Source organism: Bombus pyrosoma, linkage group LG11, assembly GCF_014825855.1.
Source record: "Bombus pyrosoma isolate SC7728 linkage group LG11, ASM1482585v1, whole genome shotgun sequence".
In the NCBI taxonomy this organism is placed as follows: domain Eukaryota; kingdom Metazoa; phylum Arthropoda; class Insecta; order Hymenoptera; family Apidae; genus Bombus; species Bombus pyrosoma.
This window is the reverse complement of record NC_057780.1, coordinates 10,143,272-10,158,140: the sequence shown is the minus strand read 5'-3', so window position 1 is coordinate 10,158,140 and position 14,869 is coordinate 10,143,272. Positions and strand designations below refer to the sequence as shown.

The 14,869-nt window shown below is 32.9% G+C and overlaps 2 protein-coding genes across 5 annotated transcripts; one reads left to right on the top strand and one right to left on the bottom strand.

Annotated features, from left to right (window-relative positions):
• Nucleotides 1-1,412: 1,412 nt before the first annotated feature.
• LOC122572737 (peroxisome biogenesis factor 1) lies at nt 1,413-10,661 on the bottom strand. 3 transcript variants are annotated; one of them, XM_043738118.1, is made up of 15 exons: nt 10,623-10,661; nt 8,376-8,591; nt 8,193-8,307; nt 6,891-7,869; nt 6,359-6,573; nt 5,868-6,024; nt 5,638-5,800; nt 5,160-5,319; nt 4,418-4,734; nt 4,262-4,326; nt 4,043-4,102; nt 3,778-3,964; nt 3,403-3,576; nt 2,011-2,123; nt 1,413-1,678 (listed from the first exon to the last, which is right to left on the bottom strand). In XM_043738118.1, the coding sequence occupies exons 2-15, from the start codon at nt 8,571-8,573 to the stop codon at nt 1,606-1,608; spliced, it is 2,976 nt and encodes a 991-aa protein (XP_043594053.1). In that variant the 5' UTR covers nt 8,574-8,591; nt 10,623-10,661; the 3' UTR covers nt 1,413-1,605. The 3 variants fall into 3 exon arrangements, with proteins under 3 accessions (XP_043594053.1, XP_043594051.1, XP_043594052.1); XM_043738116.1 differs by having other exon boundaries at nt 10,218-10,634; XM_043738117.1 differs by lacking the exon at nt 10,623-10,661 and adding an exon at nt 9,802-9,988.
• Nucleotides 10,159-14,668, top strand: LOC122572739 (G2/mitotic-specific cyclin-B3). 2 transcript variants are annotated; one of them, XM_043738119.1, is made up of 8 exons: nt 10,159-10,408; nt 10,976-11,197; nt 11,901-12,159; nt 12,249-12,587; nt 12,675-13,124; nt 13,594-13,749; nt 13,820-14,127; nt 14,232-14,668. In XM_043738119.1, the coding sequence occupies exons 3-8, from the start codon at nt 11,938-11,940 to the stop codon at nt 14,281-14,283; spliced, it is 1,527 nt and encodes a 508-aa protein (XP_043594054.1). In that variant the 5' UTR covers nt 10,159-10,408; nt 10,976-11,197; nt 11,901-11,937; the 3' UTR covers nt 14,284-14,668. The 2 variants fall into 2 exon arrangements, with proteins under 2 accessions (XP_043594054.1, XP_043594055.1); XM_043738120.1 differs by lacking the exon at nt 10,159-10,408 and adding an exon at nt 10,667-10,809.
• The last annotated feature ends 201 nt before the right edge of the window (nt 14,669-14,869 follow it).

Genomic DNA, 14,869 nt, shown 5'->3' with positions numbered 1-14,869 from the left:
ATTGATAAATTGTATAAATTAATGGGAAGCTAATGGCTGAAGGTAGTACTCATTGTCGCATGCGTATTTCAAAAGTGTCAGAAAATAACTCAGTCCCGTGTTAGAATATCAAAGAGAGATATTTTTTAAATACTTGACCTTTAGATATTTCGTAGAATCTATCTTTTTTGTCAACATTATGTGTTTAATATGCGTGTACAAATAATTCTTTTGTAAGTTTTTGAATAGTTCTTTGCTCTTTCTAATAAGCTTATTCGAATTGAAATACTGTATATATAACGATATAACTGTATAACGACATAATTTTATTCCCATTTTCCTTCCAATAAAATATACACACCTATGAAAGGAACTCGTCGAGAAACTAGTGAACAAATCGGAACCGGAAACGAAGATTCCCGACGTTATTTCAACGAGCGCGTAATTTCTTTGGAATCCGCTTATCCCAGCCTCGCAAAACTATAAACACATGTCGACGTAGAGAGGGTTGGGTGGTCGTGGGGTAGATGCTGGTTAACCAGGCTGAAGTAGGAGGCAGCTGAAAGCTAGAGGCGGATGTCGCACCGGGGCAAAGTTAAATTAAATCACGGGCGAAGGCAGCTAATATTGTAGTTTATCTGGCGGGACATTAGCGCGGTGAAATATGCGCCTCCTTCGCCTGAACTTAAAATCAAGATTCACCGAAGTTCCCAGAGCCTCGTTCTCACTTTCTCACTCTCTCACTCTCTCTCTCTTTCTCTCTCTTCCTCCTTCTCACTGTGTTTCACTTCTGGAACTCGTTCTCTGTCTTACATGCGGCCACATCCTTCCTGCTAAGTCGCGCATGAAAATACTAATTATTATACCGATTATTAATACGAAAAGTTCCGTGGCGCGCTATGCCCGTGCTGTTAAGCTTCAGCATGGCGTGCAACGACGCCGCCGGAGGCTGAGTTTCTTGAGAGACGCAGGCATCCGGATTACGCTTATGCTCGGCTAAACGAGGAAAACTGGGCCCCCGTCAACGCGAACGGCTCCGCGGATCTGCAGAACCGTATATACGCGATAAAACGAAAATTAGAACGCGTTCTTCTTTACGTCAGGCGATTTCGGTTTGCCAGAATTGTTCGAGCACAGTCTATCTTGGTGGAGAATTTGATAATATTGTTACAAAATCGGACTTCGTCTTCACTCGTATTCTTCATGTTATTCTATGTTATATATTGCATGTTATATGTATATTATGCATATATTATATATTACACAAAATGTGCCAGAATATAACTTTGCGAGTGTACTCTATAGATCAAGTAAAAAATGTCATATAATCATAAATCGTTTCAAGGTTTATTAAAATGTTGTGTTAAAAATACGAATCACGAAAGAAACAGTAATAAGCGTACAGTTATTATGTTATAAGACAAAAATATGAATAATTATTAAACTCTGGTTTATTGGAAATCACTTTATACAAGTCGATTGTACTCTTGCAAAATTCAATATATAAATAATCAGTATCAATGTATAAGAATAATGATATAAACATATTTCTTATAACGAAACATTGTACATTGAAAATATATTCTTAATTACACCAAAAGAAAGATCCAAATCCTTATCTTGCGTTCATGCCAAAGTAGCTTTCTGATTTTGCAATATATCTTCCATGAAATTATCATTCTTCGCAAATTTGGCATAACTGCGGTGAAAAAATATAAAAATTACAAAGGATGAAACACTCGAAATCTCAAAATCCCACGAAATTCAGAAAGTTTCATGTTCTCGAATACAGGAAGCTTTGATTAAACAAGTTGTTCTTCTAAAAAAACCATTAAGATTTTAATTCTTAGCAAAAAATATGTATATTCTTTACAAAAAAAAAAAGGAAAGAAATAAACATTCCTGGTTTCGAGAGTTTCGAGGCTTCACAAAATTTTAAATTCGATCCATTGTCACAGATCTAGAAATCAGGTTTCGACCTACTTCTAAAAATTGGCTAAGATGTATGGGTCGGTTTAAGGAAATACTTACATCCTTTTATATTTCTCCTTTTCGACAAGGGATAAAGAAGGATGAGTAGATTTGATGGAATCGATTAAATGCGTCTGAGAAACCTTAATGTCCTCCGCTTCGATCTTTCCGTCCTGAAGTCAGAGTAAGAAGACAAGGCTATTAATTGGTAGGTTAAGCGAGAAACGGCCTGTAAGTCTGCCTATATGCGTTATCGTTTATCAGTAAGACGCGTTCCTCTCGAAACGTGTCGCGCTCAGGAAACTCGCTCGCTAATTAGACGTACAGTTTGGATATTCGTGTCCTTCCGGTAGGTAAGTGCCGGCGTAACTTCGTTTTCTTAGTAGGAAGTTAATTAATGACTCTACCACTTTCAGCGTATTAGACACACGACACTCACACCTCTTAAACGTTACACGTAAAACGCGAATACTGACACGTATATCGCTTTACTTTTTATGTTTACTCTACCGCTTATAAGTACGTGGATACTGGTATTTAAGTTAGTATTAACAACGCACGAATACTACTAAAATATATAATAGCATGATACCAAAATATGTATATCATATACGCCGTGGTCCCCTAAGTTCGTGGTACGATTGAAGTCAGGAAGGTTCTATGATTCAAAATAGAACGAAACTCAAGAATAAGAAAATTACGTCGGGAAGACTACTCTCATAAGTCGCTGTACTTTTAATAAAGTATCGAAGAAAGTGATCTCGTGGTTCAATCGCAAAATCCGAACTCTTGGAAGCAAGGTGGCAACCGAGGGTGTGGGTGGTGTCTGCCTTTCGATTTTACAGGACCGCTGCAGGCCCTAAACCGTGTATCATTATAACGCATAAGATAATAACCCCCTCGACGTTCAGTGAGGCGTAGGCCAGGATGAAGTGGAGCGAAATGGGGGATGGCTGGTGCTCTCGGCAGCGTGCGCTAATAAACCTGGTCTACGTTTCCTCAGTTATATCGCACCATACCTACCCACCTAGCCAGCTCGACACTCTATATACATAGGACATAAGCAGAGAGGGGTAGGAGAGGAGTATACACCTAACGATATTATCATCATTACGCACTATCTTACTTCGGAAGCTCCCTACAAATGATTCTCGGCCGGAGTCGCGCTAAAATGCTTTTCATTATTACAGAAGAGAGATACAACGGGCCGTGTAACAAAACGGCGCGATCGTTAGGAACAGAGGAACAATTCTTTGGTCCGTAATATGTACAATTCGTTTTCGTTACTTAAACATTGCCTTCATATTGAGCAACTTATGTTCGTGCTAGCGTTTAAGTGGGGTTCGTTGATAAAGGGTTCGTTGCCTGACATTTTATCATACGTAACGTGACTAATGTGGTGTACATATATATATTTTGTACGTAGTCCTAAATCAATTTAGACATACTTACAGAAACATTCGCAACAGCATCTTCGAAAGCTGATAGTCTGGCCTGTGTTACCACAGCATTTAAATCTGCACCCGTAAATCCCGAAGTAAGTACTGCCAGTTCTTTTAAATCTAACCCCGTCGTATCTATGTTTTGTGTTTTACACAGAGCAATTAAGATTTCCTCCCTGTCCACCTATATAATTCGAGAAATAATTTTATTCAACTGACGTTCTTATCAGAGAAACAATTACATAATTTTATTGTACCTATATAGAATCTTTTTCTGCATATAAGCTTTTATTTCGAGTTATAAGAATATAGAATTCTTATTAGAATTTATTAGAATATATTACTTTTATTTGGAATTATAAGGATAAAATCAAAAGCTACCTGCCTCATTCGGAAGTGGACAATATAAAGCTTTATCGAGACGTCCAGGTCTTAATAGTGCTGGATCCAATAAATCTGGTCTTGAAGACGCTGCCACGACTGCAACACCTTCTCTGTCCTCCACCCCATCCATTTGCGTTAATAATTGGTTTACCACTCTGTCAGTAACGCCAGTACTATCGTGACCTCGTCTGAAATAAATTCGGTAATAAATGGTGCAGTTTAAAACGGTCCATAAACGAACATTAGTAAAAAATAAATAAATTTACCTTGGAGCAAGACTGTCAAATTCGTCGAAAAATAATACACACGGTTTGGCACGAAGAGCTCTGTAAATTTTACCAATTTTTATCGTTAATCTTGAAACGAGAAATCACGCATATTTGCAGACAAGAGTTTTTCTCATTTTTTTTGACAAAATATTTTTTAATATTCGAAAATTAAGTCAAAAATGACTGGAAGAACATAACACAGTTAAAAACTCTTACCTTTCGAATACGTTCCTAACAGACTCCTCGCTAACACCAATATATTTTGATAATAATTCTGGACCCTGCAATACACGTTTATATATGTAATAATTAAATTACTAAGTTGAATAAAAGGAAAAATAGAGAAGAAAGTAAAAATGTATTCGTTCATACTTTAACACTGATTAAATTAACACCGCATTCGTTAGCGATCGCTTTGGCGAGCATCGTTTTTCCCGTGCCAGGCATGCCGTACAATAAAACCCCATTTTGCAACTTAATCGGGGCATTCTTGAATATTTCAGGATATTTTAATGGCCACTGCAGAATCTCTACGAGAGATCTTTTCACTTCAGCCAGACCACCAATATCGGACCAAACATGGCCCGCCCCTTTGTACAATTGTACACCTTGCAAAGATATCGGTGTGCAATTCTTCAGGGCGATCGCTACATCTTCTTCTGCGACCTCGACTGGAGGCTTGACCGTACCTTTTGTGTAAAAATCAACATTACAAATATTTATCTTATGATCAGAAATGATACTAGTTATTCGTACTTCGCACAAAACATTAGAAAACTTGTAACTTTGTACCTTTTGTGTAAAAATTAACATTATAAATAATTATATTAAAAATTATACCATAATTTATTCCAATCTTACAGATGAAATTATCTATAATTTTCATTTTCCATATCTATCAATTATTTAAAACCAACTCTATCATCTCATAACAATAAAATAATAATATACAATAGAATGTACAATAGTTGGTCATTATACGAGTACATACTAATTATATGTTCATTACGATAAAAAAAATTGTTTGATGTTAGATAAATTAATAAATGATAAAAATGAAAATGATATAATATTTTAATCTAATATTTGTTTTAAACGAAGGTAACTGTAGTACCGTGACGCTTCCAAGCGGCAAATGCAGCTTTCTCAGCCATATCCACGAGATCCTGAACCATCCATCCCTCGGTCTTGTTTCCATAGTAATCCCAATTCACGTCTCCAGGCACGTACAACTTGTCCCCAAGCATTAATTGCAAAATATCGATTCTATCCGCCTAATTAGAGAGTATACGTTATATCCCAAACGGAAACACTGATCACGATCTGAGTTATTTAAACACGATGACTTTCTAATACATAGTTCGATTACCACGTACACATTCTCCTTCCTCTCTTTCTCAAGTTATAACTCTTAATTTATATAACTTTCATTTTAACTAACTTGGTCCTTAATAGTTGACCTATTTCTAATTAATGTATACGCTTGTAAATAAGCGTATTACGAATTATAAATGTTTGAGACTTACATTGTGTCTTCTTATACTGCAACCGAACATCTATTTTACAAATAATATACAGTCAAAATAAAATACCTTCTCTAGATTAGGAACAGCTAAAACAGTCCTAAAAAAGTGACAGCCCCTAGCCGGTCTCAGTTTTTGACCTATCGTGCTAACACTCGCACACGTAGCAATTACTGATACTTGATAACTTTCTTGATATTGTGTCACTGTATTAACCAACATATCTGTGACCCTGATAACAAGAAATTAGAAAATAAGAATAAATTTTTACAATTTTATTTTAAACTAGACGAAAATACCTGGCAGCGTTTATGGCATCGGGAGTGTTCTCTTCATCATTCATGGACGCACTGGTAATAGACTCTAAATCGTCCAAAAATAATACCGAAGGCTGATAATAAATACATTCAGTTAGTGCGGTCATAATAATTTTATGTAACGTTTCAGCCTTCTTTCCTAAAAATTAACAAGTCCCATAGATCGAGAAATTCTTTAAGGAAACGGGATTAAATATAATATTATATGTATAATTATATATATTTTAATACATTATATAAATAGACTGAGGATGCAATTTTATATCTTTATGAATATAACCAAAGAAATAACTTTTATGTAGAGATATATTTCATTGGTTAAATATTTTATTATATTTTTTATTTTTTTATTTCATATATTTTTAATATTATGTGCATTTTGTTTATTTCTCCACCCTCAAATTTTCTACAAATGAGCTATTTTCCATAAATGGCTAAACGATCGCAGCTTACTTATTGATCTATAGATCTACCTTTTAAAGATCTACAGTCCATCATGCGAGTGTGTACAAAATACGGTGGATTCTGTAATTTTTCTACAAGTATCTTGCAGATAGTGGTTTTGCCTGAACCAATTGCTCCAGAAATTAAGATATTTTCAGGCTCGTATTCGAATGGTAGTTGTGTTTTCAAGCCTAGACCAAGATCTAACGCGAGTTCGCATTCTGATAGAATTTTGTTTAAGTATCTAAAACAAATAATATTTGAAGTAGAAGAAAAAGTATAAAACACGATAAAAACAAAACACATGGTGCTATTTAAAAAATTACTCCGATTTCTTTTTAATAAGAAAAATAATACTTTTGAAATTATTTGTTACATCAATAAATTCTTCATTTAATAACAATGAAATTTTACTCTAAATCTTCGTTTTATTAAGTTACCAAAATTAGCTTAAATATTGTGGTGATGAATTCATGAACCATTCTGTAGATTTTGAGTAATTTTCTAATAATATAAAAAAAAGCTAATAATTTGAATGCATACAGAGAAGAGAAACAATACCTCGTGGATGTCATGCCTAGCGAGGGAGTTTCTTGATCCAAGTGTTCAGATATCCTCAGTTGACTTTTCTCTTCAACATCCCTTACATGCACCCTCACGTTTCCTAAATTGTTCTCCGTGATCATGGCAAACTTACAATTCCTCGGTGAGATATTCACTATACAACGACAACCGTTATCCATAGCGATAACAGCACGTGCGTTGATTAACAATTCTTTATGAAAGGAATGCGTTTTAACGTAATTCTCGAAATCTCTCATAGACACAGAACGTCTCCACGAGAACAGCTCGATGGAAGATGGTGCAGATGTTTCAAAAGTATCTACCAAACACAAACTTACTTTCGCACCTACTTTTAAGCTCAAACTGCTTCTCAAACTGGTCGAAACGTATACGCTTTTATGACGAAAATTTACGTTAAAGTGGTTCCTGTCCAACGTGGAGGATTTCTCTAATAAATCTTCCAATATAAACACTCTCGTTATCAATTCCGTAGAAAGCTTTGGAACCGGGGATTCGTCTTCCTGGAGAAAATTCGTGTTGGTTAGGTTCACGTATTGCTTGTCCTCTAGAACCTTCTTTATACGACAGATAGCAAAATCGTTTGATTGTGAGAATTCTGGCGCTTGAATTCTTGGAATAAACACGTGATAGGGGCAACGCGCAATCTCGTCGTATTCATTTCCTTCGATTGCATTCACACTGGGCATCGGATAGACGCGATACACCGTCGGTATTTTCCTATCGCGAAAACTCTGCAAAAGTTTGTAATTCTTTGCTGCTCGGTCTTCTTCTGAATTTTGACCGTTTACGCTTGGTAAGAATTTTTTGAAAGCAGAGAGCAGATTGCTCGCTATACTGGACGACTGTTTAGAATTTTCGTCTGACTCGTTCTTTTTTGTACTTGCCACTGTATCAGAAACGTGGACCTCGGAAAATTGCTCTAGCCTTCCGTATTTCATTGTTGATTCTAGCGATTCTGTAAAAAGGAAACGACTCTGCTGTCTCTAGATATGTATGTATTTCTATTTACAAAATAATAGAAGTCACTACATTGGTAAAAACTTATCGACTCTGTAACTTTAACCACAGCCGGTAACTAAGCAAACTTTAATTATTTTTAATGGCCATTCCTATGAACAATAGTCATTTCTATTACGATATGAATTCTTACACTATAACTTCTTTCACATTATGTCCATCTGATCTTTATTTGTTGTAGCGTTCTAATTTTATCGGTAATGAACGATCGTTGTAGGGAACATAGGGTGTCTCGTTATACAGGGAATTTTAATTACTTGCCTACGATTAGCGTAATAGATGTATGTTTCGAAACCCACGCGACGATTGGCTGTCCCACAGCTACCACGTGAATTTGACTTAGCAGTGTCGATTGCACCTTTTCCATTTGTATTTCCTAAAAGTAATACAATTTTATATCCAGTCGAGTATACGACAATGCTACCTGACTTTTATAGGACGTACCAAAATTTCCCTATCAGGCGTAGTGAGAGGTGCGACGTTAATTTTTGTTGAAATTGGAACATCCTTTAAAAGGGATACATATACTTTGTCACCTTCTTCAATGTTCAAACTTCTTGCAAAAATTGTACCAAGGCACAGTATTCCACTGGGATTCGGTCTTACGTTATAAGACATGTAATATGTTTTATCCTTATGCATTATTTGAATTACATTCTCCTATAATTTATAATAAAGGATATTGAATTATTTAAAAAAAGATAGTTATATCTTTGATAATAATTTACACTAATAACCAAAAAGTTAAATTCACAACAAGGCACAATTGATATTATAAGAAACGATTTACGTCTTGTCGAAGAATATTTCATCTCTATTTAGGCTCCACTGATATACTTCGACTTTAAATTTTATTCATATATTTTATTAAAAATTAAAATATTTCAACGCCTGGAATGGGCATTTTTGAAGCGAAGATATACGTTAGGTCATGCATTTGGAATCATATAATTTTGCCTAATACTAAATTGTTGTTCACCTTTTATCATTTTGAAGTTATATATACCCTATGTAGCAGTAGGCAAAATCAGAAGGGAATTATTATTCTTTATTCGATAACACCCAATAACGGCATCAAACAATGTATAAGAATGTCAGATAATAGGCGTGGATAACTTTTTGGAATTAAATTTAATAAGCTGATAACAAATTTAGTGTAATGCGACTTAAGTCGTCTAACCGATAGGTATAAAGGTCACAAAAATAAAAAAAAGTTAAGAAATATCTGGCGTAGTACACTCTGAATGTCTGGTTTTCACAATACTGATTTTAGATTACACAGGTATGAAAACCTGCATAGCTGCTTGCAATAAGAGCGGGTAACGCAAATCGGACTATTTTATTTTACCAACCGATCTCTACCATCAGTTAAACATAAATTTATTTAGGAAAGTAATGCATTAGCAGCCGAAATGTCATATAATTTTTCAACTTGTCGTATACCATTAAAATACCTTCTGACCTGTCTCTATATTTACTACCCTAACTTTATTAAAACGATGGAATAAAATATTTCATAGCTCTTGTTTAATGTTTATATTAACAATTTTAAACAAAGGTAGAATAACAATGTTTAAGAAAATATGAGAAAAATAAATGATTCCTAATATAATTTTTATATAGGTTTATATTTTATGCTTGTAGAAAACTGCTGATGTAATTAAATTTTTTGTTAGAAAAATACACAATATTTTTCAGATCCAATAGTTTTTGAAGTGTTGAGAAAAATTCCTTTTTTCGTCCCTAATTTTGAGAGCCGTTTTCAATCCTTGCCTATATATTAGTAAATACAAAAAAATACGCGTCAAATATTTTTCCAGAAACTGCCCGATCTTTAAATTTTAAGGAATTAACCTTTTTAGATAATTACCTTTGGAAAAACTTTTTTGTGTATGCACATACATACGTAATTACCAACACTCAACGTTCTCCTTTTATCATATAATGGTAACAGAAACGAACACAATCATTTATAACGAAATCAATATAAAAATTTAAATTATTACTTGTAATAAAGAGGCAACACTTAGAACTATTACGATTAATGAATAATATATGGATCTGTGATCATCGAAATATCTTCAATGCCAACGAGAACTTTCTTATCCACTTAACCGAAGAAAAAATTAATCTCGACATCTAGCGAGACGATAGGATATTACCGCATTCAAAATCAACTCGTTGAGTTCCAATTGGTGTATCAGATATTCTATCTACCACTATATGTGTGATATATGTTTCACAATCTATACGTTTCCTAGTTGATTATAAGAACAAAGCACCAACCTTAGTTTCCAATTTACGTAGCCAGGTGTCCGGCAAATAAGCAAAACAGTTGTTCACTGTTATATACTTAACTACAAAACGTTCACTTTGCATTCTTTTGGCTCATAAAATCAAAGACCAATAAAAACGAAAATCCGGAGCACGGCACGCGAAGGTATACACGTATGAAGAGAATATATGATAAATATTCGGTATGTGACAAAACTTTCACAATATCCAAACGAAAATCATGTTTAGTTAGGTTAGCGAACATCAAAGAAACGAAATACTCTTTATAATTGCTCAAATAGAATTTATGTATCTACCCGAAGTTTCAAGCATGCTAGTGTTTTACTCTAAATCGAACGATTAAGTACAGGTCAAAGGTTAATTATTTATTACAAATATCAAGTTCAAACTATTCACATGAGACCAATTATTTGCAGTAAGAATGTGTTGCAGTATTCAACAGAACAAACAAGAGGAAGATAGACATAAGTGTTCTGTATATATATATATCAATGTATATGTAATAGACGATTTTTTATACATATTGTTTGGTTTTACATTATAGACAATCATAAATTGAGTATACCAAATTGTTAATCAATTGGTATGTTTTTCTACTTAAAGTTCAGTAATGTGGTGCACACGTTATATTAAAGATTAATTAAAATTGTACTTGTACAATATAAGTCATTGATTATATAAAGTATAAAAAACGAATGTATACGTTTTAAATAAACGGAACAGTATTGAATTGTATATTCTGTCGATAGGTGGCGGTCGGATTAATTTCGTCTCTGATTGGCTGGCGTAAACCGAAGTGGTCCAATAACAGGAAGAGTTAACAATAACTGTGATAATTTGAACAGCGTCAACTTCAGTTGCTCTCAAGAGATAAATGGACACATAGCAATCTGTTAATATCATAAGAATTTGATAAATGAGAAACATTATTATTAAACCAGAACATACTAAATCATAATTCATACTTACAAGTAAGTCGGAATAATTCATATTTTGTCAGAAAAATAACCTTTTAAGTGAATAGTCCATTTTCCTCCTGTATACAAATTACTAAAGTTTTGGGCCGTTTTTGCGATCGCTTGTCCTTATAGCAGTCATGATGAATTTATCAAACTTATTTTCATTCTTCTTTGACATATCTTACTTTTAAAGATTGTGTATCGTAGTTTTAAAACGAGAAAACTTATGCTTTTGTATCTCATTTAACGACGTATTCTTGGTTATATTCCCGCGCTTTTCTCTCATCCCGAATAGACTGTTTCATGAATTAAGTCAATAATCAAAATTCAAGTACAAGAAATGTAAAAAAATCTCTCGATTTATAACAAAAAGTGATTCCAATTTTTTAATAAATTGGTTAGATATTGATCAGAGTGCTATAAAATTGTGCCAATGAACAAATAAACAATCGAATTTATTGATCATCGAGCTTTGCTTTCTTCGTAATTTAGACCACGTATATTTAACATATTGCTATTGAAAGTCTTATATTGCGTTAAAAAATATTACTGTAATATTTATTTATATTTAGATATTTTTAAGTAAAAACCTTAAATTAAAACTTTAAGTTAAAATCTTTTATTTAATAATGGATTTAAATAGTCGTTGATTGTATTTTTATTACTGTAAAATTATACATTGAATCTAATATATTAATACTTAATTCCTATATAGGGGAAAATCTGAATTTTAATCTTAAGTAATTATAAGGATGGCTCCATCAAAAATTTTAAATATACAAAATAAACAAAGTGGTACTAATGTGACAAATACAAGAAAAAGAATAGCCACAAGAAGTCAAAATTCTGCACTAAACAATGTTTTAGTTAAGCCACCTGTTCTCGGTAAAGATCCCCGTGTCAAAAGAAAAGCAGAAGCATCCCCACCAAAAGAAAAGACAACAAAGAGATCTGCACTGGGAAATATTACTAATGTATGTTATTTAATCTTTCATTTTTCTTCTTTTATATTTTGTTGATAAAAGTCCCATGAAATATAATAATAGAACATATAAAATTACAGGCAATTGGAAAAACATTGGGGACACATCAAACACAAGAACCAAAGAAAACAGTAAAAAAGACAGCTGTTACTCAAGTAAAACCCTTCACACAGACAAGTTCTATTAGAACGCTTGAAAAAGTTGTGACTAAGCCAGAGGTAATACCTCAAAAACCAAAGCCAGTGCCACGTGTGAAACCAGTAAAAAAGGATGATGGAAAAGTTGAAATACCTAGTAAAATTGTAAAGGTTAGACGTAGTTTAGATTTAGAAAAATCAGAGGACAGTTCTTTGTATGTAAGTGCATTAGATGATATTGGAGATGACAGTACAAAGAAATCCAGAAAAAGCAATGTACAGGTAAGCAATTTTTGTTATTATATATCTTTACCTATATCGTGTACTTTTATGTGAATTTTAATTGTTCAAATAAATATTTAAAAACAGTCTGAAGAAATCGAGAAAATAGATGAAAAAAATGAACCAAGTGAGCCTCAAGTACCTGCAAAAGTTGAAGAAAAAGTAATAACGAATCAATTGGATGCTGTTCCTGAAAGAACATTACCTGAGGGTGTTCAGTGGGATTTTGATGTAGAAAATTGGTTGGATCCATTTCAAGTTTCTCACTATGCCATGGATATTTTCAATTATTTAAAAGAAAGGGAACATCTATTTTCAATTGGAGATTATATGGAAAAACAAGTATGCCTTTCACGATGGATGAGAGCTTTATTAGTTGACTGGATGGTAGAAGTTCAAGAATCCTTTGAACTCAATCATGAAACTCTATATCTGGCTGTGAAACTAGTTGACCTATACTTGACAAAAGTAATTGTTGGAAAAGAAACATTACAATTATTGGGAGCAGCAAGTCTTTTCATAGCAAGTAAATATGATGTTAGTATTGAAATTAATTGTATTATTTTTATTTAACCCTTTACGGACTACCGCTGCATATATGCGTTCTGCGTAAACCATCAATTTGGCAGAGAAACTCATATATTCATTTGGTGAAAACAACTGATAAAGCCGAAAAACTCATATCTGTGTCCTATGTAAACGCATCGCTATGGTCGAGAAACTCGTGTATCTCATATATGCATATATATAGAAGATTCATATGTGTGTCATTTTATTTATCCTATGGAAAATCTGTGCATGTACATATATCTAGAATTTGACATCTTGGAGTGCTATGAACGAAAATCGCGTTTAAGCAGAAATATGCGCTAACAATTTTAAATGACTATCGCGGCAGCAGCTCGGCCTCATGGTACGGTTGACTTCCAATCGTCCCGTCCGCAAAGGGTTAATTTCTAGATAAATTTAGCATGTCCCATTATTGTTCAATTGTATAATTTTAAAGGAAAGAATACCTCCAATGGTGGAAGATTTTTTGTATATATGTGACGGTGCTTACACACAAAGAGAATTAATTAGAATGGAAATGAGCATATTGAAAGTAGTCGATTTTGATCTTGGTATACCACTTTCTTATCGATTTCTTCGACGATATGCTAGGGTGAGTTACGTTAATAACGCTTTTTTTTTATCATAATGTAACAAATTATAATTATGTGGTTTTCGAACAGTGTGCAAAAGTGTCGATGCCGACATTAACTTTAGCGCGATATATTCTTGAATATTCATTAATGGATTATTCGACAATAATGTTCAGCGATAGTAAAATGGCTGCATCTGCACTCCTCCTAGCATTACAAATGAAAGATTTAGGAGGGTGGACTCCTACTCTAAAATATTATAGCGGTTATAGTGTTGATGACATACGAGATATCGTAGATATTATGAACCAAGGGTTACATCGGAAACTTAAAGAAGATGGACTACATCGGAAACATAAAGAAACTCTCACCACTATACGCAACAAATACAGTCACAAGTAAGTATATCAATATGCTTCATACATATCTCTAATATATAATTAGAAAAACTAAAAATGGAGATTAAAGTAATAATGAAATTTACAAATAATTTTTATTTTAGGATATTTTTTGAAGTAGCAACGCTGCCATTAAAAGATACTTTAAATATATAATTAATTTAAGTAAAAATGTGTAGTTGCCAATAATATATAGGATTGCCTAATTATTGCTAGGTAATCTGTAATGACATTTATAAAAGAATTGAGATGATCACTGAGCATTAGCTTATAAATCAAAATGATTGTTAATTTATGTAATAATGAAATTCCAATAAGAAAATTTTCAAGTTATCTATGCGCAAAAAAAGTCAAATAAATTACGCTCAGTATAAATTTAACATGTCCAAAAGGATCGGTAAATACACGGTTTCTCTCCTTTATGTTTTTTTCTTTTTTTTTATTATTAGTATTTATACAATATTAGTCATTTCTATCTACAATCTCAGTATTTGTAAGTTAATTTTTTCTTTTTTTTTTCTTTTTTTTTCTCTTTTTTTTTTTTTTTTTTTTTTTTTTTTTTTTTTTTTTTTTTTTTTTTTTTTTTTTTTTTTTTTTTTTTTTTTTTTTTTTTTTTTTTTTTTTTTTTTGTTGAAAAATTTATTTTAACGCCACACTTTTATACTTCATAGAAATTCTGATAAAAATTAATATTTTTAAATCTGTTTTTTAGCATGTTAAGATTGAAATGAATCTTTTACTC